This window comes from Lineus longissimus, chromosome 11 (genome assembly GCF_910592395.1).
Source record: "Lineus longissimus chromosome 11, tnLinLong1.2, whole genome shotgun sequence".
Classification (NCBI taxonomy): domain Eukaryota; kingdom Metazoa; phylum Nemertea; class Pilidiophora; order Heteronemertea; family Lineidae; genus Lineus; species Lineus longissimus.
This window is the reverse complement of record NC_088318.1, coordinates 3947563-3972574: the sequence shown is the minus strand read 5'-3', so window position 1 is coordinate 3972574 and position 25012 is coordinate 3947563. Positions and strand designations below refer to the sequence as shown.

The 25012-nt window shown below is 40.8% G+C and overlaps 2 protein-coding genes across 2 annotated transcripts; one reads left to right on the top strand and one right to left on the bottom strand.

Moving 5' to 3' along the window:
* Window positions 1-18157, bottom strand: LOC135495615 (CCR4-NOT transcription complex subunit 10-like). The gene is made up of 16 exons (XM_064784420.1): window positions 18110-18157; window positions 17205-17514; window positions 16646-16796; window positions 16104-16165; window positions 15759-15908; window positions 15292-15375; window positions 14546-14804; window positions 13397-13599; window positions 12682-12800; window positions 12100-12222; window positions 11550-11624; window positions 3634-3747; window positions 2951-3081; window positions 2376-2417; window positions 1802-1923; window positions 1-1247 (listed from the first exon to the last, which is right to left on the bottom strand). The coding sequence occupies exons 2-16, from the start codon at window positions 17478-17480 to the stop codon at window positions 1107-1109; spliced, it is 2052 nt and encodes a 683-aa protein (XP_064640490.1). The 5' UTR covers window positions 17481-17514; window positions 18110-18157; the 3' UTR covers window positions 1-1106.
* A 50-nt stretch (window positions 18158-18207) lies between these two features.
* On the top strand, window positions 18208-23892 carry LOC135496203 (derlin-1-like). The gene is made up of 9 exons (XM_064785380.1): window positions 18208-18352; window positions 18914-19126; window positions 19320-19431; window positions 19974-20038; window positions 20438-20464; window positions 20793-20888; window positions 21255-21307; window positions 21869-21979; window positions 22354-23892. The coding sequence occupies exons 2-9, from the start codon at window positions 18971-18973 to the stop codon at window positions 22487-22489; spliced, it is 756 nt and encodes a 251-aa protein (XP_064641450.1). The 5' UTR covers window positions 18208-18352; window positions 18914-18970; the 3' UTR covers window positions 22490-23892.
* The last annotated feature ends 1120 nt before the right edge of the window (window positions 23893-25012 follow it).

The following is a 25012-nucleotide window of genomic DNA, read 5'->3' as shown; positions in this document are numbered from 1 at the left end:
TCAATTTACAGATAATATTTCTCATCATTATATTCTACACACAAGTATGTATACAATAATTCTGTACATGCTTCAAAGTCTGATTTTTGATAATGAGAATCGACTTTTACTTTTAGTATTTAACACTTTTAGCAAAGAAAATCAGTACCCGCACACTTTAAAAGATGAGATTTCAAAAGCATTGAATCTCTCAGCAGCTGATACCTCAAAAATATGCAGGTAAAAATTCATTCATTTCATACTCAACAACTGTAATCAACCAATCAAAACTTTGAAAATTCTCAAAGGTTACATGCAGATGATGGATAGGATCCCCTTTGTAAGAATTTTGTAAGAATCTAGTTTTGGTGGTACCAGGTACCAGTCACCAATGACAGGCAGACAGAGTCTTAATAACCAAACTGACACTTCTAACACTTCTGACAATACAAAAGTTTTTTGTCTTTGCATTCTAATTCAAGATCCACTCAATCGAAAATTTCTCGATTAAAATTCATGCCGATTTTCATTCAGTCGAGGCGATGCAAAGGTAAACAAATGCAGTCCAATTGTCATTCTCTGCACAGTGTCATGAGTCCAAAATGTGACCCGCCATGGCAAAATGAGTCGCATGTCGCTCGGAGCTTGACAGGTTGAGACGGACTGATTGTTCATTCCACTATTGTCTGCCTTTTGTGAAATCGGAGTATATCAATTTCTTCTATTATGTCCTAGTGTCATTTTAGGCTCATCTTCTGTGCGACATGCGACTCATTTGCCGTGGTGGGTCACAAATGTTCTACATTCATTCAAATTAAGTTCAGGGTCTGCACGGTTTGATGTGTCCAGAATGTTCCTTCGTGTCCCCTTGAGGGAAATTTCATTTGCTCATTTGGTATCAGAGTTACCATCATCACCTTAAACGTTCCATAGTTGAACCAGCAAAGTCCATGTTGACATGGTCTCTTTCAAATCAAGTCTCCTTCAAATCAAGCCCAGTGTCCAAATTGTTCCTTCATAACACCTTGAGGGAAATTTCATTTCCTCAGTTTGCTGTTAAAGTTACCATTGGTGCCTTTCAATGCTCCGCAGCTGAACCAGTCAAGTTAAGATAAGTTTCCTTCAAATTAAGCTCGGTTTGGTGTCATGTGTCCGAAATGCTCCTTGATGACACCCTGAGCAAGCTTTCGTCTGCCCTCCATCAGATCCAGGTACAGCCTCAGGAAGTAGATGTGAGATGGGAATGGTGTGCCAATAACCTGAGTACTCTGAAAGCAGACAAGATTTTAAGTCAAATAATGATAACGGATCAAATAGCAGGCCACAACAACATGCCAAGCTGGAAGACCACTGCTTTTCTGGGGGGATGAAATCAGTTTTTAGCCATTCAGTCATCGAAGTCACAACATTAAAAAATGAAGACAGACAAACCAATTGAATTGAAATCAAAAAACAGAGCCCACCACCTTTCCAAAATCAACACATTAGGCTGACCCAGAAAGTAGCATACACTACAGACATCTTATTTCTAGTACTACCATAAACTACAAACTAGAATTTCGTTCAAGCTGGGAAATTCATGAGAAAGAAGATGGCGCATAGCAAATTTGCCTCTTTTTAGATGAGTTCCCCACGTGTTGGAGCTCTGTGTGGGGAATAAAAATGGCCAACTTCCGAGGTCAGCCTTTGATCTTTCACAATGTCAGCTGCCACGACGAAATCAACAGAGACTGACCCCATAACTGGCCACAACCGGTACTGCAGCCTCTCTTCTGCAAGAGGTGCTCATTCGGAAAAAGACTAATGACACAACGAAACTCACCTTGGCCAGATTCATGATTGCCTTTTCATGTTCGCCTCTGATAGCATGAGCTGTTGCGAGATTGTACTGCATTATCGCCTTGGCCTTCATCACGTCCCGGGGTATCCAGTTGAATAGAGCACCTGCAAGGCGAGATCAAGATTGCACTGCAGTAAGTGTCGTTTTTCCCCATGCATATTCCCTAAAGTCTATTTTTACACAGTAGCTGATGAGTGTTCCCATGAGCCGCGTCTAAAATTCGTTCAAAGGATGGCATGTCCTCAACAAGCTTCACAGTCCTGTGATGAAAGTTCACCCTTTTTGAACAAAACCGGGAAAATATTCATTTGGAGGACATAATAACTTTGCCTCAGTTGAAAGCTGCTTTCTTGGGGAAAGACTGTAGGCAATTATCTCGTCTGGATTTTTTTACAAAGCCGCAAAAGTGGTAAAAGGCAAAATGCAAAATGCCGCAACCGCGAAGGACATTTTGCAAAATCCTTGGGCACCCAAGGTCAAGGCGTAAAGAAGTCTCAAGCAAGTAGTAAGCGGTCCACATTGTCCATTTCAATAAAATCACATTTTGACCTAATACCTCGGTTTTCACTTTCCTGTGCTTCACCATTTCTATCACGTTCTGGAAAAAAATAACGGGGGGGGTTTATAATCCATCGAGATGTGGTGTATATGATAGATTTTCAGATTAAAAATCAATATACTGGGGTTGCTGGTCCGATTTCAGGTTGGTCCAACAAGATCCAGTGCCCTAACTCAGATATCGGCACTGTCAACCATGAAAGGTGAACAAAGCTTCTTCTTTTTCTTCTTCAGCGCCTCTACCCTTGCCGGTGTTATTCTCCAGAGAGTATTCCTTCTCCAAGGTGGGATGAGCACTTTAATGTGCTGAAATAGTTAGGTGCCAATGCCCAGTGACGCCGACTTCAGCCAAACGTCGAGTCCCACAAGCTCCTCATGTTCCTCATTTGGTGGTTTTTTGCTTAATACCCTGGCATAGACACCAGATACTACCAGGAACCTCGGTTTAAAGTATCATTCGAACGTCTGTATAAAAAGCCATGAATTCTACTTCCTTGAAAGTCAAGCTGGTCCATCCAGAAATACAATCATCCAGAAACATGGGATCGTACAAAATCATGAAAGAATGCTTACCCTGGTCTTGTTTGTAGTCAGGAGGGGTGACTGAAACATCCGTGATGGCATCTGGATTAAAATGTTGCACAGCATCTGCAATCCTGTCCAAAGACACCAAGGCTTCCCCAAGGTACATATTGCCCAAGTATCTAAAACAGACAAAAAGACATCCCTGAATATCAGATCAGGAAAGGAGAAACAGAATGTGGTTTTGCCGGCTGATGTACAGTTCATTGGACCATGCCTTTCTATAAAGTCTTAGACCCTTACGGAGTGATTTTAAAACAAAATTCAATTTGATATATCATACACCCTGAACAAGCAAGGCCTGTTGGGCAAATAGACCTAACTAGAGTCTCACGCTGATCGAAGGGAATCGAACCAGGAACCTCATGACTGCTAATCTGAAACTCACACCATTACACCACACCGGCTCCCTGCTAGGCAGTCTCTTGTGAAAAAGGCAGCAGGCCAAATATATCAGCCTCTCATTAAACTATCTGGTGCTGGTCCAATACCCTGCCGTGGTGCTCCAGCTTGTGTGCCTTGGTGACCCTAGAAGCTGTACTGGAGGTTCCCAACATCCCAGGTGAGAGCCAGACCAAATTTGACCACTGGCCAAAGACGGATGACATCACTTTGAGGACCCCAATGAGACGTCCACACAAACTTACGACTTATGTTGCAATAAAACAACCTACCTATGAGCACCTGATAACTTTGGCTGTTTGAGCAGTCTGTCGGCATTCAAGGCGGCGACCAGAAAATCATTGAGACATAACGCCACATAAGACGTCTGGCACAGCACCGAACACCTTGGAGTAAAAACAGCAAATAAACCTTTTTTAGTTTTATCTTTTAGCATGAACAAACAGGTGTTGTAATTTTGTCCCAGCTATTTGTATGATCCGAAAGGAAGGGAAGCACAACTGAAGCACGTGGGTAGATTTATCTTTTCTGCACTGATTGCAAAATTGTTATAATCAGAATCAGAACAGACCATTAAATACGAAATACTGACAATTTTTCCCAGCCATTTTAGGCTTTTTGCATGCTGTGCAATTTTTCATGTAATGCACTATAATAGTAATAATAATAATACTAATAATGATAATAATAATAATACAAATGATTTATAGTGCCAGAATCCACTCACTCTTGGTGACACTTTACAAAAGAGAGACAGACATGTATAAGGAGTGGTAGCGACCAAAGAGATAGGATTTAAGATGCGATTTGAAGACCGAGATGCTGGCACATTCTCTCACACAGCGTGGAAGTTGATTCCAGAGCCTTGGGGCTGCAGTGGAGAAGGCTCGGTCGCCAAACGTTATCAACCTACTCCTTGGTCGCACCAACAGTGGGCCAACAGATGAGGAACAGAGACTGCGTCTAGGTTGGTAGACTTCTATGAGGGAGGATATGTAATGTGGGGCTAAATTGTTTAAGCACGTAAATACAAGGAGTAGCAAAACATTCCTTGGTAATGGGGGTCATCCCCCGCACACATGGTCGCTGATTACTTAGGCCTAATAGGATTTGTATACAATTACATGAAAAGTTTACATAAGGTAAACCTGCTTAAAACAGAACGAGTTTAGAATCCCCGATCACACCCAAAAAAAAGGTCATCGGTTGACTAACCAAGCACCACTGTTCAATGGATTTATAGTTGAATGCGATCAAACTACGTCATTTCCGATCGGGGATTCTAAAGTTTAGCCGCCAGGACTTTTCGACTCGACAGATGACCAGATGTCTCACTTATCACATACAACGTCTGACCACCAGCCAGACCTCACAACAGAGCACACTCGGAAGTTAAGGTAATAACAAATGCACAAAGATCTAAGTACCATTTTCTCGTGAAAACCCAGCAGACGAACAAATGTTACTTTCATCTACACCCCGTCAGTCAGAACAGTTGTTGTCATGAACGCTGCCGTCAACTCATTTTGGCGTTAAGCCTAAGGATAACGTATGGCACGCCAAAGCGGAATTATTTCAACCCTGTACAAAATATTAGCAACATTTTAAAAACGATCCAACATTTTCAGAAAACAAGCCAACATTAGCGGAATTATTTCAACCCTGTACAAAATATAAGCATTATTTAAAAAAAAGATTCAACATTTTGAGAAAACAAGCCAACATTTTTTTTGACATTTAGAAAAATTCGTTAGAAAAAATTATTTTGGGGTTAAACTTTTTTCTTCATAAAAAAACTTTAAAAATTCATTATTTCGTGAAAAAAATATTTAATTTTTTTTCTTCTCTTGAAAATATTTTCCCCGCAACATTTTTTTTTTAAATGTTGACAAAATTTTACGGCAACATTTATTTTCGTTCAAGATTTTTTTCTTGCAACATTTTTTTTCGTCAACAATTTTTTCGTTTAACAACGAGCGCCACCTGTGAACAACTAATTGAACCATATCCCCTCGAGACGAGGTTTAGCTACGGGGTACTTCTGGCATGTTTCTTTGGTTTATGCCTGTTTCGCCTATTCCTGTTTCGCCTATTCCTGTTTCGCCTACAAAATTCCTGTTTCGCCTATTCCTGATTCGCCTATTCCTGTTCCGCCTATTCCTGTTCCGCCTATTCCTTTTTCGCCTATTTCCTGTTTGGCCTATTTCCTGTTTGGCCTATTTCCTGTTTCGCCTATTCCTGTTTCGCCTACTTTCCAGTACCCCTACAATAAATCGACTCTCCCACGGGGAACCTTAGGGATGCATGTCCATTTTATGGGGAAAATGTGAGGGGACAATTGGATGATGTTAACGATGTGATGACAATTTGACGAATCAAATGCCATCAACTTTGTTAACAAACCATGCCATGACCGTTTTGAAAGAGTCACCTTGAAAGCGGGGACAGTCCGGGACTTATTTGACCATAGGACCATAGGACCATACTGACACACAGTAAAAACTAATAGATTAAGTAGAGTAAAGCAGTCGTTTATTTTATGAAAACTGAATTCATGAGTTTTTGATAAAAATACATATTATTGTACATTCTCATAATTATTTGATCAAAATCAGCTGTAAAACCCATGTCATAATATACATGTAGGTACAGCACATATAAAGTCAAACAAGGTGGAAAATACATATCATGATATTATGTCAGACAAGGTAACTGATGGCATCAACGTAACTCATTATGTCCCTCTCTCCATTGACGTATTGTTTTTTGAGGCGTAACATGCGTTCGTCAATGCGTACATATGTGGCTCTCCTCGGGTTTGGTCGGTCAGTAAGGGGCGGTTCATATTCCTACGTCTGTGGGGAGGTTAGCAATACATTTGAATAGGCGAAACAGGAATAGGCTAAACAGGAATTAGGCGAAACAGGAATAGGCTAAACAGGAATTAGGCGAAACAGGAATAGGCGAAACAGGAATTAGGCGAAACAGGAATTAGGCAAAACAGGAATAGGCGAAACAGGAATAGGCGGAACAGGAATAGGCGAAACAGGAATACACCGTTTCTTTACACGAATATCTTACGCACGTGGTTGTCACTCGTCATGAATGTGTCAGTGTCAGATTTTTTTTGTCATTAAATAACATAAGCGAACTTATTCATCTGATCCTATGTGAGAAGTATGATAAAAGGCGCTTGTTTTGAGATGGCAACAACAACATACGAACGAACGAACGATCAGAATTCCCGACCTGCTATGAGTATGAAGTACCCCAGCTTAACCTCGTCCCTGCGCGTGAGTTCTATTAGCAGTTCATAGGTGGCGCTCGTTGTTGAACGGAAAAAATGTTGAACAAAAAAAATGTTGCCAAGAAAAAATCTTGAACGAAAATAAATGTTGCAGTAAAATTTTGTCAAGATTTTTTTTTTAAATTTCGTGGAAAATATTTTTAAGAGAAGAAAAAAATCACGAAAAAAAAATTGTTGGTTGGCTTGTTTTTTTAAAATGTTGACATGAGTCTAAAAATTTTTATCTTTTTTAAAAGATTGTCGGGTATATTTTTGAAAGTTTAAAAAGTATTTCTTCTCTGTTGCCAAGAAATTTGTAGTTGCTAATATTTTTTCAGGGTTGAAATAATTCCGCTTTGGCGTGCCATAATAACGCCAAGTTAATTTAACGCCAGCGATAGATACAATATAAGTTTTGAACAACCGGGCCCTGGAGCTAACTATTCCAGAATCAGAATGAACCTTTTAAGCGGAGTATTGACAATTTTTCCCAGCTGATGCAGGCTTTTTCCATACAGTGCCATTTTTTTATGACATGGACTATAGTTTCCCCAGCCTCAACTCGGTTCTCAACTAAATTCTTTACTCACTTTCACCATCTTTTTCAGCCTTAGAATAAGCAGCTGAAGAAACCGAGTGCATCACAAGACAAACTGCCAAGGACACTAACCAAACCTGAGACTGCGACATTGGCAGAGACAACTGGAATCAGACTTAAGGCAGTGAATTGAGAGAAAACGAAGAAATATAGCTCATTACCGCAACAAATATTCAGCCAAGACTTCAAGATGGCACTAAACAAATTTCAACAATTCCGCTGCAGTAAGCACCTTGTGGCCTTCACCTTCTTCCTGGCTCAGGTAACAGACGACATGTCAATGACGCTGCTGCAGTCCCTTGGACCGGCATTGATAAAATCTTACGAATATGTCAAGTATATCGGCCCACCACTGACAAATTCCTCATCCGTAATGGCATATTCCCAGTCCCCATTTCAACAGCAAAGATTCCTGGACACAAGGAATGTTGATGGAAATGTTTCAGGGGCAGACGCACAAGGAAATGTTTACTACTGTGAGAAGCATTCATCTGATCCACAATGTTTTCCTGAGGAAAGGATAATGCAAGTTATTTCACCAATGGTGGGATACCTCGCCACCGTCGGGCCGTGCCTACAGATCTTAGTCAATCCAATCATAGGAGTCGTCTGCTCGAAGATCGGCCACCGTCTGCCTTTCATGATCGGGGCAGTTTTTCAGACTGCTGGAGGTTTCATGTTCCTCTTCGCTCCAAACACTACAATTTTATTCATCGGCCGTGGTATACAGGCAATCGCCTCCGATCTTTGCTGTATCAGCGGACTAGTCATGGTCGGCACAGTTTTTACAGACGCCGCAGAGCGGGCAAAGGTTTTGATGGTGTCGTTTGCATCATCTTTTCCGATTGCTGCACTACTGAGTTTTCTCATCGGGAACACCGGATATGATCTCTACGGATTTTCTCTGCCGTTTGGAATACTCGTTGCGCTGAGTATTCTTGATGGCGTGCTCCGCTTTGTGTTGGATACAAGTCCGAATATGATACCACACGATGTAATAGGGGGAGCCAGCGTGAAAAATGGAAGCGAGAACGTGAATGAAATCGAAGAAGCAGACGTCAATGGAAAGAAAAGAGCAGACGTCAGTAAGAATGAAGAGACAACGCCAGTTGTGTCCAAACAGAGAAAAGGAACCTACTCAGCCTACCTCACAGACTGGTACATTTTAATCCCAAACCTGATGATTTTTACAGAAGCTTTCGCATTCATTATCACATCATCAACAGCGCCAAACTGGGCGACAAACGTCCTCCACGGGAAACAATGGCAGCTAGGTGTTCTGTTGGGAGTGGCAAGTGTTTTTCAACTGGCAATGAACATCATTACTGCAATCATCGTGACAAAACAGACATCCTGGTTGATGACGTTTGTTGGATTCTCATCCTTGACTCTTGGTTTATTAGTCTACCCACTTTGCACTGATGTATGGCAAGCAGTCGTACCGGAGATATTGATCAGAATGGCTCACGGCCTGTCCATAGGACTGCTTTCCAATTTCATATCCTCTGTGGCGGAAGTTAACTATGGAGGAGAGACTGCCAAAGCGTTTTCTCTATACATTGGATGCTATACCCTGGGGACTGGAGTAGGACCCCTGTTGGCCGGACTCCTCTTGAAATACATATCATTTATGGTGGTCTATTATTCAGTAGCAGTATTGACATTTGCCACAGGATTTGGGGCGTTTCTTCTCAGGAGATTTCATAAACAGAATTTTTATTGAACAGCGTCAAAAGTACATGAACACCATGGGCTGTATTCCGTGTGATTTCTTAGACGAATAGAATGTCAGAATTCATAGCAAATAGTGAAAGTGCAGCAGGTAATGAAACAAGTACAGTAGAACCTCCCTTAGCGGACACCTCTCTATTAATAATAATAATAATAATAACAAGCCTATAGGCGAATATGGGTCGTCGCGTTGATGCCAGAACATCCCCAAAGTTTGGAAATGTTGTTCTTAATTCCTCCGGGTTGGGGTACCTATGGCTTGATCAAATGAATATTAATGTGGATAACTGGAAAATATTATACTCTAATGCCCAGTAAACGATTAGAGATATTTGTCAACATGAAATTTTTGGTGAAATCGCAACAAATAAAAAACTCGATGTATAGTAATCTTATGTTTTCATTTGAACTTCAAACATATTTAAATGATATTAAATCAGTGAAACACAGGGCTTGTATCACAAAATTGATGCTGGAAGCCCATTGTCTAAGAATCAAAACTGGGAGACACTGTAGTCTAAGAAAGTGTGAGGTTTGCAAGTCAGGGGAGGTTGAGGATGATTTTCACTTCCTTGCGGTGTGCCCTAAATATGCGTCAAAACAGCAAAACTCATTGCAGTTGTAATAGAAGTGATCTCCATTTTCTGTCTCTGTCGGATCTGACTACAATTTTTCTGAAAAATCCTTCACCTCCCTCTGCTGCGATTATCAACGAGTTCTTTAAACTGCGTAACTCTATATTGTCCTGATTTCCATTATTATGTTTTTGTCTTTAAATATTTGTGATCTTATTTTGTATACCCTGTAACTTTATATTGTATATTTTGTAATTATTTTATGTAACCGTTGGCCCCTAGTGGGCGTTTTATAGTCTGGGCTCCTGACCTTACTCTCGCTGTCGTAGGTCAGGCAATAACAAAAATCTATAAATAGAACAATAGCTTAAACCACCATTTCCACAAAAATTCTTATGCCTAATTTTTTTTAGTATTATAAACAACCTATCCTGCAAAAACCAACGCAATCGGTCAAGGTTTAGCGTCCCAAATCGTACTTTTGCGAAAATGACAATATCGCTAAAAGTGACGTCATTATATGGGGAAACCCCTTTGTCTGAAACATAAAATAACCGTAATCGCGCATTTTAAGAGTAATTCCGGTATTTCTACAGTGTAGAATGATGTGTTCAATAATAGTGCATAACCCTAGGACAGATACAGCGCTCAATTCGACTGTAAAACGATAATTGGCTCGGGAAATTACAACAATGGCTGAATCTAAAAATAACACTCCTCTTTTCTGCCGTGTTATTTGTAGACGGTTGTTGTTACCTGACCCGTTCCTAAACCCTACCAAAAGCCCGGAGATCGAGGTCATAGAACCAGACTATTTAGCGTTTAAGAGTAATAAAGAATTTGAATTTGAATTTGAATTTTTCCACCGCTGTACCTTATTATCATAATTATGCCCACGTGATTAGCTGCTCGGTATTGACGAGCAAGTGACAGTCCTCATTTGCATGTACATTAATGTCATTATTATGGCTGACGCGATCCTGTAAAGTTGTGCGTAATTTCTAATTTCTCGGCAAATACTTGATTGATTTCGTTGAAATTTGAGAGTATTACAGATTAGATTACTGCTTACATTGGGTCTTCGTAGTTTCTTCATACATCATCGATAAAGACACGTAGCTTTGTGAAGAAACTCACCATACTGCTCGCTGGCCAGCACAACATTCCTGCATGCTACGTATACACGCTCATCAATTTTGAGCTCCCAGTTAATAATTTTATTCATTTCGCATTTTACATGAGACGAAGGACTTAATGAACAAGATAACGAACTTTAATGAAAACTTAAGTTTTATTACAATAGGACAAATACTGGCAACGCAATTTGCATTTCAATTCAACAACTGCCGAGCATCCTAGGGCTAAAACTATCTTCATTCATAGTCAATCTCGCCATTTAGCTAAACGGACCTGAAACAAATCGATTCAGCGTCTACACTTTTACTCCGATTTGTCTCAAAATTGGTGACAAAGAGGCTGAATGTACTGCAAACAATTCCTCGGAACCAAATTTAAAAAAAAATGATTTTAAAGATATTTTTTAGTGTAAAATGCCCGTTGCTAGGCATGGTTGCTAGGCACATGCTGCCACAAACATAATGACAGAACCTGACAATAAGGGTCTGCTCTCGCGACGACCAATAATGAGTCTTTTATAAAGCAATTCCATGACACTATAGTTCTCGCTCAAAGCGCTTTGGGATATCATATTATTACCCCGGTCTCCACAGAAATCAATCAGGGGTTTCAAGGAGCAACCACAAGGCGCTCACTTGAACTCGACCAGAATTAAGGACACCCTCTCTATTAAGGACATTAGTTCTGGTCCCAAATTGGTTGTTTCCATTCAATTTGACCTCTAATCAGGACACCTCTCTATTAAGGACAGCACTTGTCAGTCCCGAGGGTGTCCTTTTTAGAGAGGTTCTACTGTATATGAACAGCAACGTTTTGTAGCTACGGGTCAACTTCATGAACAATAAACCTAGTAATTGTTACCTTAGATTAGCCACTTCATTTGCTTTCATGGGGTTAGCTGGAGGTGCTGGCAGTGGAGAATCGTGGGCTGGTTTCCTGGAATGTACAAGAGTCAAATATAAGAAAGGTAAATAACTTGGGAAAAAATCCTACAAAACTGCAAGCAATCGCATAGGTCGTTTCAAACACACAACATCTATCGTCAACTAACACATCAATTTTTATTGAAGAAATATTCCAAGTTGAACATGAGGCGTGATTTTCAAAATCTAAGATGAGGAAGACGTTCGACTCTTGCTAACCCGAGGATGTTTGGCTTGAGACCGCTTTGACTAGACACCAATCTTTTGGACAGGTTACAGACCTAACAACACGTTTTAAAAGGGCACAGCAGTTTTTGCCAAAAAGGGCACTTTTGCTTGTTTTGAGAAAAAAGGGCACACATGGAAATAATGATGAAAAAGTTGTTTTCGGGAACAAAATAATTTCTAGGGCACCAAGGCAAAGAGGGAGGGCACAACGGCATTAACCTGCGCTTGATCCGTCCACGAGTTTCGAGCCCTGAGCTTACCCTGGTTCTGCATCCTCCGATGGTACTGGGGGAATCCTCTCATCTGGGAGCAATGTCAAGGCATTCCGCAGACACATTGCAGCAAATTCTAAGCTGGTTGTGGGGATGGCAGCAGACTCATTGCTAAAAATAAGCAGACGCGAATCTTGAAATGAAAATGATATCGCAAACGAAGTGACGGAGTCACAGCATGAATTTATATTAGGGATGATTCCCAAGTTTCAAGCTGTGTCACAAGCTTTGGCAAGGATTTGAAAACCCATAGACAAGGCAAAAACTTTCCAGCAATTAGAAAAATGAAGCTGTATTCCTAAGCATAATATGAGGTATAGAACGGAAAAACAACTTTTTTTTGCACGTGATGGTCACCCTGCTACATGTGATGACCTGGTCGCGCTGGTCACACTGCTACATGTGATGACCTGGTACAGGTAAAAAGGCCTGGCTGGAAACCTGTCCCAAACCTACAATGTGTGATACAAACAAAATAATAGGTTTTAATTGCTTTCAATCCAAAGACTTTTTTTGGTGTAGGCATGCCGTTTTCATGGTCCAGTCACTCAAATTTCAGTAACGTCTCACCTTAACTTGTAATTAGAAGTTATACCAGGCCCGATGATAAGTTTCCTATGAACACCAGAGCCAACTGATCCTTGAACCACCTCGAGGCGATGACTTAGTTTTCGGTCTTCATCGTTGTTCTGTAACAGGAAGACAACAAAAAAAAGTTAAACTTTTGCTACCGGCCATTTTGGTGACCAAGACACTGGAAGTACATTGCCAACCCCTAATATTTTTGCCCCTCGTCAACACTCGAAGCAAGCTACAGTTTAAAAGCATGTAGCAAACAACAGGCAGGGCTCGCACCCTTTGTTACAAACACTGTTTGAAGATGGCGGCACTGTGACTTAGACCGAGCATGCACCGCTGTGCAGATCAGTGGTGGTGCAGGGTGTCATTTCATGTGCCGCTCTGCAGATCAAGACAAAGATAGCGTAATGGCTGAACTGAAGGCACCGTAAAGTTAATCAGATCAAGCCATGGAGTACGGTCAGACCAGCAACTTGTAAGAGTGCCTTCAGAATCCTTCAATAAGTTGGGCAGAGGGGCAACGAAAGCAACTGCTGGCTTGCACTGAAGCCAACCAATACTTTCACCTCTACCATCTTTGACCAGAGACCTAAGTATCTTTAATTTTAGCAGTTACTTCTGCATCTTTGAGGAAATGATCAGCTCGGGATTCTGACAACATTTCAGCTCCACCCTCAAGAGTTTTCGTCTCTCAACATACACATACCTCTTTATTTGCTTGTATACAACACTCCGCCAGTCGTAACCAGAGACGTGGGTTCGTGTGATACACCTGGATGGCGATGATCAGACATTCGAATGCCGCCAAAGCCTTCCCACAATGCAACAGCTGTATGCCCATGTTGTAGAGAAGCTCGTGATGACGACTGATACCCAACGTGAAGACGGGCAGACCGGAGAGAGATTTACCTGAGAAGTTGAGATGTGACATTTACTTTATCAATAAGCTGCATGTATGAAAGACACTGTGAATACTTGAAGTTTCATTTATGAAATAGATACTCTTTCTTTCTAAAAATCTGGTATTTAATAGGGGACACCTGTCAATAAATCTAGTATCAGTAAAAAACTTTTAAAACGCCTCGAATACTGTCCTACTGAGATAATAGGTCAAGTCATCAATTTCATTAGAGGGTGGGTTAAGGTATTACCTGAATGATTTGACCGATCGACAGTGACAATTATCGGAAATTGTTCAAGACTAGAAGGCCCTTTCAAAGAAGAAATGTCACTTATATTGGCCTTGACCATATACAGATGAAAATCTAGGCCTTTTCCAATTCTACCCATTGGCAACTCATGAGGAAACCAGCCCTGTAAAACATTTAGTCACCCTCCAACTTCAAGCACCCCGCTGATACTGCACAGTGATGATCGGCATATTTACATTATCTACCTAATGACCAGCGTAACCAGTGATAACACTCGGGCCAGGATCATCATGTGATCATGACTAATTTACTGTGATGAGGCAAAATTAGAAGTAATTTGGTCGACTACAAAGCAACCAGGATGTGATAGCAAGATCGGTTATATAACAACATATGTTGACCTCAGCCTTTGGTCGGGCAACTCAGCAGAAGGTTACCTGGCTCAGATAAGCTGAGAGCTAAAGTCAATAAACTATTCCTCAGAAACTCTCCTCTCATCAAATATCCATCCCCCGGCATCTAAGGCATTTTCCATTAGTTGGTGGGGGATGGTTAGGAGATAACTTTTACAAGGCTGGTTTCCTCATGTCAATGCAATTCCTACAGTACTTCCACATAATCAAAAATATATCAGGCAACTTCCTAATATGATACATCAGGCGGGTCCATGATGTATTTTTCATATCATCAAAAGCTCAACTCACTCAGATCGGTCCTGCTGACATCCTTACTAGCATTCTCATTCTCCTGTAGAGCCTTTCTCAGATAGAAAGCCCCCAAGTTGTGCTTCCTCATGTGGAAGTGAATACATGCCATGTTGTTGTAGTACATAGCAGGTATACACTCCCCAGTCTCTTGGGGTCCCTTGGTTTGGGACGGCGCCGAGTTGAGCACCTTGATGGCTTTTCTGTAATTGCCACGGAGGTATTCAAAGTTGCTCTTCAGATACACAAGCTGTGGTCCCTTAGAAAATGGGTCAAAGTTCTATTATTTCCTTGTCAGAAATGAATCACTACAAATTCATCAAAAGAAGCTGGCGAAATCGATGTTTTTGGAACATCATGGTTTTTTCTCAATTTCTTGATGAAATAATGTTTAAAGCTTGCAAACTATTTTTATGATTTGAGCACTTAGTGTCCAATAGGGTACGATTTATGATTTCACCATGCTTTTTGGGCAGGTCTTGGTCATATTGAAGGGCCTCACAAAAGGAACTGGCATTACACAAAACATCTGAATGCTTTTGGAACGTTTAGTACTTCAAAATTGTTGAGGAATTAAATTACTGCCATATGACGCATTCGTATCGATTTACATAAATGTATGGACACATCACAATTCAAGCACATTCGTAAATCATTACGTATATACGTCATATGCGAGTGTGTTTTTTATTTGCTGGAACTGATTACTATCAACATTTCATTCCAATGGGAAAATCACTACTCACCAGTCCAACAGAGTTCATCATATTCTTGATCTCGCGCTTACAGGCTTTCATAGACTTCAACATCAAGTAACACCGGGCTTTATACTGAAATAATGATAGAGGGCCTTTAGTTTCGGAGTCATTATTCAGCGCTCTTAATGCTCGAATGTACAAACAAGGCAGTCAAGCTCAAACCCAAGACGTCACATGGCGGGAAGATTCTGCAGATGTTCAAGAAACAAGTCACTGGTGCCAAAAGAAGACAAGAAGATTTTACGAAGATGAAACGTATCAGCTTTGGAGTCAGTTCACCTAAGATGCTACTCAATGAGCCTTGAAGACCAGGCATGCAGGAGAAGGCCAGTTTTATTTTTGACCTGGCCAAGGTTTGAGGTCAGAGTAACTCTGACCCCAAACTATGGTCAAGTCAGGAGTCTATCGCCCCTACGGCACATAAACGACACAGTAGTTCACCTAACAGCACCAACCTGACTAATCTTAGGTCTCCACACATCTCCAGACATTTCACTGTCTCTGTGGCCCTGTTCTCTGTCCTTGTCTGGAGTCTGCTGCTGCGACTTCCCGTTGCTCAGAATATTCTTCTCAATGAATCCTAGCATGGCATAAGCTTTCTCCGGCTAAAAACAATGCATGTTTTTTCATTACTTTATAAGAACTGGTTGTTCATCTGAAGGCTGCTTTGTACTCTAGAGAATCGACCGATGGCACTTTATTTTCTACTTAGAAATACACTGATGTCAGCCAGCAGCTGCAACTAGGAGTGACCACTGAAATGATGGCGCCTGACCCCTGATGACACAAAACTCACATACCTGCTGTGTGCAAAGGTATAATTCCACATGAAGAAAAGCTATTTTTCTGGCTATGTTTTCCTCTGAAAATATAAAAGAAAACTTATAAGAATTGTCATATAAGACATTGCCCATCATGTCTGCTTGATACCTTTTGGTGCAGGACTGTACTGAAAGAATATATCAATAACAGCAAGTCTTGTTAGATACCACTTGAGGCAGTGCAGGGGAACTTACCTAATGGTTCTATGTACTGAAAGTTTGTCCATAACAGCAAGTGCTGTTTGATACTGTTTGAGGTGATGCAGGATAACTTACCTAATGGTTCTATGTACTGAAAGTTTGTCCATAACAGCAAGTGCCATTTGATACTGTTTGAGGTGGTGCAGGATAACTTACCTAATGGTTCTATGTACTGAGAGTTTGTCCATAACAGCAAGTGCTGTCTGATACTGTTTGAGGTGGTGCAGGATAACTTACCTAAAGGTTCTTTGTACTGAAAGAGTTTGTCCATAACAGCAAGTGCTGTTTGATACTGTTTGAGGTGGTGCAGGATAACTTACCTAATGGTTCTATGTACTGAAAGAGTTTGTCCATAACAGCAAGTGCTGTTTGATACTGTTTGAGGTGGTGTAGGATAACAGCATGATTGTAGTAAACAATGCAGTGATCAACGTCATCTAAAGTGGCTATGTTGTCCAGGCTTACTTGACACTGAAGAGAAAGATGATATAAATTGATTTCTCATTATATAAAGTACAAGACAGAAGCAACAGATTAAATTTTATAAACCATTCATTTTTTGGGGGGTTCTAAACCCAATTTTTTGTATCACTGATACAATAGCATCACTTATTTAAAATCACGTTTCATAGACTTGCTGACAAATAAAACAATACTTCATTCAGATGCGGAGAGATTTTTTATAAATTATTTTTTTTAAATTGATAGAAAATAAAGAATGTCTTGACTCGTCTTCAAGGTTTTTACATTCTCGTCAGATGAAACTTACAAAAACTCAGTATGGTACTCTTTTGACCTTGCACTCAGTTACATTTCTCTAAAGTAGAGGCTGCAAGCATTTATAAAACACCTTTATTTCACTCCGTGCCGATAACCTACCAGGTGACAAACACTGTTCATACACTTCCTAAATTCGTCAGTTTTCCGCAAGCCAGATATGTAGTACTCTGCTACTCCCTTATTGTGCATCACTTTAGGATCCAGTGTCCTAACCGAGTACAAGTTGCTTATTCCCGCCAAACAGCTCTCGAAATTTCCTTTCTCGAAATCACTTGCACATCTGCTTGCGATGTCCCTCTCGTGGTCTGTAACCGGTGGCAGTGACTGGTAGGTCCCTTCCGTCCGCTCAGGTACATCTTCAGCTTTCGAATCCATCTTTTAAAAAGTATTCTGGACCACTCGACAGTTTCTGAAACAAGTGACGATAACTTTTAAAAGAATAGATGACGATGCAGTTTGAAACCTATCAATAAATGAAGATGAGACAACAGGACATTTTTTTACTATGCCGGTATTACGACATCATTGATCATTCCAAGGCTGTGATGCGATTCCAGGGAAGAGGTGTTCTTGAAAAATGGTTTGGACTAAATAGGCCGGGCCCTTTGCAAGATAAGCATGTATGATGTACCCCTAGGGTCGGCAAAACCAACCATCTTACAATAGATCTTCACAGTCAAAAACACCAGACCCTGAGGTTGTCAGACAAGCAATTTTGTAGGCCCTACCTACACTTGCAGTACATCCCATACACTGATTCACATGCATGCGATGTACAGGGCCGAATGTACATTCATTTCACTGAAAAAATCCAAAAACCAAGTCTCTTCTTCCAACAGAATTGCTGCCTGTTCTTAAAGTTTCATAGCTTTTTTTATTATTATGCTAGGCTGAAATATATGTTTTCTACGACACAGATACTTTTTTTATCTTATTTGGGCAGACGATATCGACAAGAAGTCTACTTTTATAAATATTTTTCATCAAATTTTGGGATTTCTTACATGTTGTTGTCGTCTCGTTGTTTTCACCAATCAGTATTTATTTTCCGCATCGGCCGCCGGCTCCAAAAACTCTTCTGACCAAAAGGGGGCAGCAGCTGTCGGCATGAAAACTGTCCTGGTTGTGCCACGTACTTCTTGTTCCTTTTTCGCAAAATCATCCAAAAACACCGTCATTGTAGGTGGTGGGACGATTGTAGACACGTATTTGCTATTTACAGAGCTCAGTGCACATATTTAGGCTAGGTAAGTGGTGCGAAATCGCTGTCAGATCCCAAAAATGCAGAGCCAAGTGAAAGGGAAAATCAAATGGCATGAATTCCCAGCATAGGCTAGTAGAAGTTCTATGAGAAGGCAAGCAGAGCACTTGACAGTGCATTGGCTTACGACAAACAATGCATGGACGATTGAGTTCCCTTGTCATGGTGTCGTGTGTATGTATGTGTGCGTGTTGTGGTAGTGGGCATGGCCATTGCTCTTAGTAGTTGGGGGGGGGGGGGGGGCTTTGGACTCGCACTGAATCCTATTATAGACTTTTTTGGACTGCCACACTCAACAAACAGTCGGTGAATGAAGGGACAGTGTGACAGTGTCGTTGAATGAATGGAAGATGACCATCATCTGAAGCCACATTGTCTGTCACAGCATAGCATGCAGGAGTGAGGAGAACGCTTGGTGGATCATCCTCATTTGCGCATGTGCAAGACAGACCAAGTTTTTTCGTGATGATAAGTTGGATAACGACATCACATTCACATTGATAACGATTATGGATAACCTTGTCCTATTTCTTCCTTGCACTTGCAGGTAACCTGAAAGAAGGTTTTTTCAAGTTGGTCCAAATCGGGACATAAACTTATCAAGATGTCTAACGACATAGGCGATTGGTACCGGAGTATCCCTCAGATCTCCCGCTACTGGTTCACGTTAGCTGTAGCATTCCCTCTCCTTGGCAAAATAGGACTTCTGAGTCCATATTATATGATCCTAGATTGGAATTTATTCTTCCACAAATTCCAGGTATGTATAGAAACATTGGTTAGGCCATCCTTCACTTGGTTTGTTTGATGTAACAACTTTCAAAAAACATTAGAAAATCCCTTTAAAAAAGACAAAAATGAAAAATTTCGACAAAAATAAATGAATGAGTCGGTCATTAGATCTGACTCTGTAAAAATTCGCTGGATAATCTAGTCTCGAATTTGTTTTTCAGATATGGCGGCCAATCACAGCACTGTTTTACTACCCCATCACACCGATGACTGGTTTCCATTATCTCATCAATCTATACTTCCTGTATTCATATTCCACAAGGACCGAAACTGGTGAGTAACTGATCAAGTAATGCCACCTGCATTGCCTATTTTCAAAAAAGCCATCACAAAATCTTTTCCAAACGTTTCATATGGAAGAGAGAGAAAATAGTGCGTTGCCCTTCTGAGAGAGAGCATAGGCCACCAAACCAATTTCTTCCACCGCCTTTAAAGACATATACATGCTTCCCGAAATTGGTGGCTTGCATTGGAACTAACTTTTTCCCCCTTGTCTGTCATTAAAGGCATTCAAGTGTGTTGGTCAACCATGACTATCTCCTTTGTCCCTCCACCATAAGGCCTAGTTCCCCTTATGACATCACTATTTTGGACACTCAGCGCCCCATTTCTCGAAAGGTGTATCAACATCAGTATTTTCCAGGCGTAAATTCAGCGGTCAGATTAAAATTCAGTGGTCACGATCATGAGTACCGCTGCAATATTAATGTCCTTAGGGCTTGCTCTGTACACCAAAACCTTAACACAAGGCACCAATAAACCTTTATATATTTAGCTACTTTACCTTTGTTGACGCTTATGACTTTCACTTCCAGGTGTTTTTGATGGAAGACCGGCTGATTACCTCTTCATGCTGATATTCAATTCAGTGATTCTTGTGGTATCCTTTTGGAACAAATATTTTCTTGCTGAAGTGAAATAATGCATGCCTCAATGTAGAATTTAATGTATAACCACATTGTTTGTTTTAAGTTGTCCTGTTCTTGGGGTTCGACACTGGATAGAAGGAGGAGGTTGGTAGAACCAAAGAGCTGGAAATAAATAGCCATGTCACAAGTGGAAGCCTTCCCAAGACAGCGTTTTTGTATGTGTAAGCAGGTCTTGAACGGCGTACACTCTAGCGTATTCTCTCTGTTGCTATTGGAAATGGATGTTGAGATGTTACTGTACTTGACACCAGCGTATTTACACTGAGTGTAAGTCGCTGCCACTGTGTTATATTCTGCAGGTGTGAAATATTTCCAAATAATCATTGAAAATCTCTTTAACTTTTCCTCAGATCATTGGATTCTTAGCTGAGCTGATGGTAAGTAAAATCATCACCAGGATAAAATGCTGGCGCGGATGACAAATTGAAAAGAGATTGCAGTAGCTTTAAGTCATCGTAGCCCAGTTTGTGTCGCATACCATCGTAAACTAAGTGTAGAAACTTTCTGTAAATCTTTCGGTGTTTGAGTAGAGGCAGGAGTTGAAGAATATTTATAGAGGCCAAAACAAACTTGTCGTAAAATTATGTTGCATTTCATAGGACTTGTACAAAAGAAAGATCAAAAGGCATGGGAAACTACTAACTTGATTATTGCTGTAGTCTTGTTTTACTTTTCTGTTTTCTGATTTACTTGTTAATATTCCAGTTGTTGATGGATCCCTTTGTTCTGAGTGTGATGTACGTCTGGTGTCAGTTGAACAGAGATCAAATTGTCCAGTTCTGGTTTGGCACTCAATTCAAGGTAAGCTTGTCTCCCTTTCTGATAAGAGCAACCTTATTATTTAGAAACAAATTCTTTCCGTGACCAACAGAGAAGTCAAACAACTGTTCTAACCTTGGCTCATTGTTGCACTCCTATTGAAATAAGAAGATGGAGAAAGCGAACGAGAAGAAGAAGAAGAAGATGGAGAATGAGATGTAACACTTTTTTCATCATTTCCACACACATACCTTGTAAATCTTTAGCAACTGTCTGCTAAGGGACATCCAAATCTTTTATGTCTAGTATAGGCTTCTTTGCTTTCAATGCTAACAACTTATATATGGACCATAGTTCTTTAGACCTGCTTTTGCTGTAGATTGCTCATAAGATTTCTCTCTCTTTCAGGCCATGTACCTCCCATGGGTGTTGGTGGCATTCAACATGATCATCAGAGGAGGGTAAGTTCTTTACGTCGAGGGACTTGACATAAATTTCTCTCGGGTATACTGAGAGTACAATTATTTTAATAGTATTGGGGTTTGAGACTAGAAATTTTCGGATTTTCTCGTGCCAATTTCTTGGTTACTTTTAGCCTGTATAACAGTATTGCCACTTACTGCGTGGTGATTGTGATGTTTGTTTGTGATGCCTTTAAAAATGACACAACGTAACAAATATTCTGGTAAATTGGGTTCCCGGTTGGGTTTTTTTTAACAAGGTATAAAATGCTATCCCATACCTATAGTACTTGTCTACAGAAATCCGATAGAGAGAATCAATGACCATGCTTGGCACTAGATAGATGATTTCCTGGGGCATAATGGGGTAATAAGTTCAAATGACATCATGTCGCTAACTGAGCTGGGTGGCCAATTCCATGAGGTCATGAAGGGGGAGAACTCACATCAAAACAAGCCACTCGGGCCAAATCTCCGCAGGGGCGAAACATGGTGGTCGACCGTTGGGCAGTCTGAAAATTATTTTTTTGCACTAATCATTTAACTTCTTTCTATTTTCAGGGGAATAAGTGAACTGATCGGCATCTTTGTTGGACATCTCTACTTCTTCCTAATGTTTAAATATCCACAAGACTTTGGTGGAGTACGATTCATCAACACTCCATCATTTTTGTAAGTATGAAATTTATGCATAGTTTGAAACAAATGTTTTTATGCACAATTACGAAATATTTTCTCTTCCGGGTTCTGCTACTATCATGTTCTATCAAGGTGGAATTTTAATACATAATGTGACAAACTATCGAGCTCTTATATAGCACTTTGTCACTGCATAACATTCTCAGAGAGGTCTATATTATCAGGCCTTGAAATTTGAATTAAAAAATTATCAGATCAGGGCACCCATTTTAGAGCAAATGTGAAAGAATATTGTAAGGGCAGGAAGGCTATTTTGGTGGGCACCGACTGCCATGGCAGCGATGGCAGTGTTAAATTCAATCCCATTAATTATTGTCACACTAACAAGTTTCTTGTATCACTTTCAGATATAAATATTTCCCGAACAGAAGAGGCGGTGTTTCTGGATTCGGACAGGCCCCAGCAAGTCGTCGAGAAGAGAACCGAGGACCAAACGAAGGTCGTCATCTATGGGGCCAAGGGAATACACTAGGTGGACAGTGAGACGGACTGAATTACAACGACGTGTTATGAAATTGATGATGTTGAAAACTGCAAGCATAGCGAGGTGTTGGGCAGACTGCTGTGCTTGCTAGATTAAAGCCTGCTGACTTACGACAAGTTATAGCACTTACTGTAAATTTATTGCAGTTTGCCAGAAAGGAAATGTATTTTTAGATGGCAGGCAGTGGACTTGTTACTGAAAACCTGATGCCATGGATATAATTTTGCAGAAAAAAGCTGCATGAAATAATTTTGGTGAAATTCTGAGACGTGTTACCAACAACTGGAAACCTTCCCCGCTCGTTTTCCATTTTCTGTTTGGGATTTCTGCTGTGACGAAGTTGCTCCTTTATCATAATATCATAAGGTCTAAAACAGAAATATCACCTACAAAAGGACAATATCTACCAATATGATGTTGGCTTCTTTGGTTTCTTTTGATACTCCAAGAGACCCGTGGTGTTAAACAGTTTGTGTGTTGTCCTGTAAAATTGGGAAATTGTTTGAGTGTCAGGTTGTCTAGGCTTGAAATCATAGAATCAGTAGAATTGTTCACATATTGGGAAAAGGGAGTCTAATTTTAAAGATATTTTCATTGAATTGGGAAAACATTTTCATGAACTTGTCAGTGGCACAATCCTATTTGGCTGACAAATGTCCCTTGGCCTCAATGAAATCTACTGATGCCAATGCCCAAAGAAAAGTATTTCTGTGAGAAGTTCATGGAACTATGAAGGGATTTACCTTTGCTGTAGAATTGTTAGTAGATTCACTGTACATATTGTTATTGTACTGAGCTGTGGAAGTGGTGATTATTTAGCCCATTTACCGAGAGAGACTACTATATAGGCAGGGGCCAAGTGGGCGAGATTAATTTACACAAAGTCACAGTTCATTGGGACTATTCACGCTGGTGTGAGGAAAAGTTTCATCACAAGAGCCAGGGCTATTGACCGTACTGTCCAAATTTGGCTCCTGGAGACCACCATTTTGACCCCTATAAGCTCCTGCCTGCAGCCCCTCTTTAAGTTGGGTGTGTAATTGTACAACAATCGAGCTATTTATTTTTCTTTCCTCCATCTTAATTTACTATGAAGCCATCCATGCCCATGCTATACCTATGTTAGCTAGATATTTGGGTCATCCATTTTGAGAATTCAAAACAGGGGGCGCTCTGATAATACAACGGGGATAAAGTTAAAATTTTGATAGAGAAGGATAAAGAGGGATCCAAAATTATTTGCACCATTGCTAAATGGATGGCTCAAAACTGCAATAGTTCTGGATTAGTTCAACCTTTCTGCCCATACAGAAGTATAGAATTGTTTGTGCAAATGTTGAATTGGTCCATAACTGAGGTCATTATTTTTTGATTTGGAGACGAGAAGGAATAAAAAACTTTCCTAAAATAATTGTTGATTACTTCTGTGATGAAATGCTGCTTACAGTGAAAGGTAGTTGATCACTTCAACCTATTTCTTACTCTTTGACCTCAGCTTAAAAACTGGTTGGGATATGTACCCAGGAGTCCTAGCAATCCCAGGTGCGACTTGATAGGACCAGACTAGTGTAATACAAAGGATATTTGATTGGAGGACTCTGTCTTCCTGCTACACCAGTTGATAATCTGTCTTCCTACTTGCCAAGTTGGAGATGTATTCCTTCTACAATAGATGAAGATCTGTCCTCCTGTTGCACCTTTTGGGTCTCCAAAGCAGCAGAAGCAAGCACCCCAGCAGAAGTCCCGTCTTCCTGCTGCACCCCCCCAATGGAAGATATGTCCTTCTGTTGTGCCATTAAGGTCTCCAAGGCAGCAGAAGACCTGTCTTCCTTTAGCAGGCACCCCAGCAGAAGTCCCGTCTTCCTGCTGCACCCCAATGGAAGATATGTCCTTCTGTTGTGCCATTAAGGTCTCCAAGGCAGCAGAAGACCAGTCTTCCTTTAGCAAGCACCCCAGCAGAAGACCCGTCTTCCTGCTGCACCCCAATGGAAGATATGTCCTTCTGTTGTGTCATTAAGGTCTCCAAGACAGCAGACGACCCGTCTTCCTGCTGCACCCCAATGGAAGCTATGTCATTCTGTTGTGCCATTAAGGTCTCCAAGGCAGCAGAAGACCCGTCTTCCTGAAAAGCTCCCATTGAATAGCTCTGTTTTACTATCCCAAGTAAACAAATATCCGTCTCACGCGCAACAAGTTGAGATAGTGCTTTCACTTGTGCATGGCACGAAGATCTGCGGGTAAAGACATTTCGTCCTCTCAGTGCACATGGCCCGGTATAAGGCCAGAGGTCTTCCTCTACCTTGGCCCATCGATTAACAGACTTCTATATCTTTGAAGTCATGAGGTCAGCCATCAGACATACGGCTAAAAGGCAAGAGAAAAAAGTGGATGTTTGGATATTTTAGCCGCGCTTTCATTGACGACTTGGTGAAGACGATAAGACAAGTTGTCCTCTGAGATCGTCAAGAACTTTGGTGCGTCCTCCTAATTTGGGCCCTTAATCAGCAGGAAAACCCGAGCTC

Coding starts and splice junctions, on each gene's coding strand:
- LOC135495615 (XM_064784420.1), bottom strand. CDS start 17,480: ATGGATTCGAAAGCTGAAGATGTACCTGAGCGGACGGAAGGGACCTAC. Junction 15,909..16,103: donor TATACCTTTGCACACAGCAG/GTATGTGAGTTT, acceptor CATTGTTTTTAG/CCGGAGAAAGCTTATGCCAT. Junction 12,223..12,681: donor ACTTCTAATTACAAGTTAAG/GTGAGACGTTAC, acceptor GCTTATTTTTAG/CAATGAGTCTGCTGCCATCC.
- LOC135496203 (XM_064785380.1), top strand. CDS start 18,971: ATGTCTAACGACATAGGCGATTGGTACCGGAGTATCCCTCAGATCTCC. Junction 20,039..20,437: donor TCAATTCAGTGATTCTTGTG/GTATCCTTTTGG, acceptor ACTTTTCCTCAG/ATCATTGGATTCTTAGCTGA. Junction 20,889..21,254: donor GGTTTGGCACTCAATTCAAG/GTAAGCTTGTCT, acceptor TCTCTCTTTCAG/GCCATGTACCTCCCATGGGT.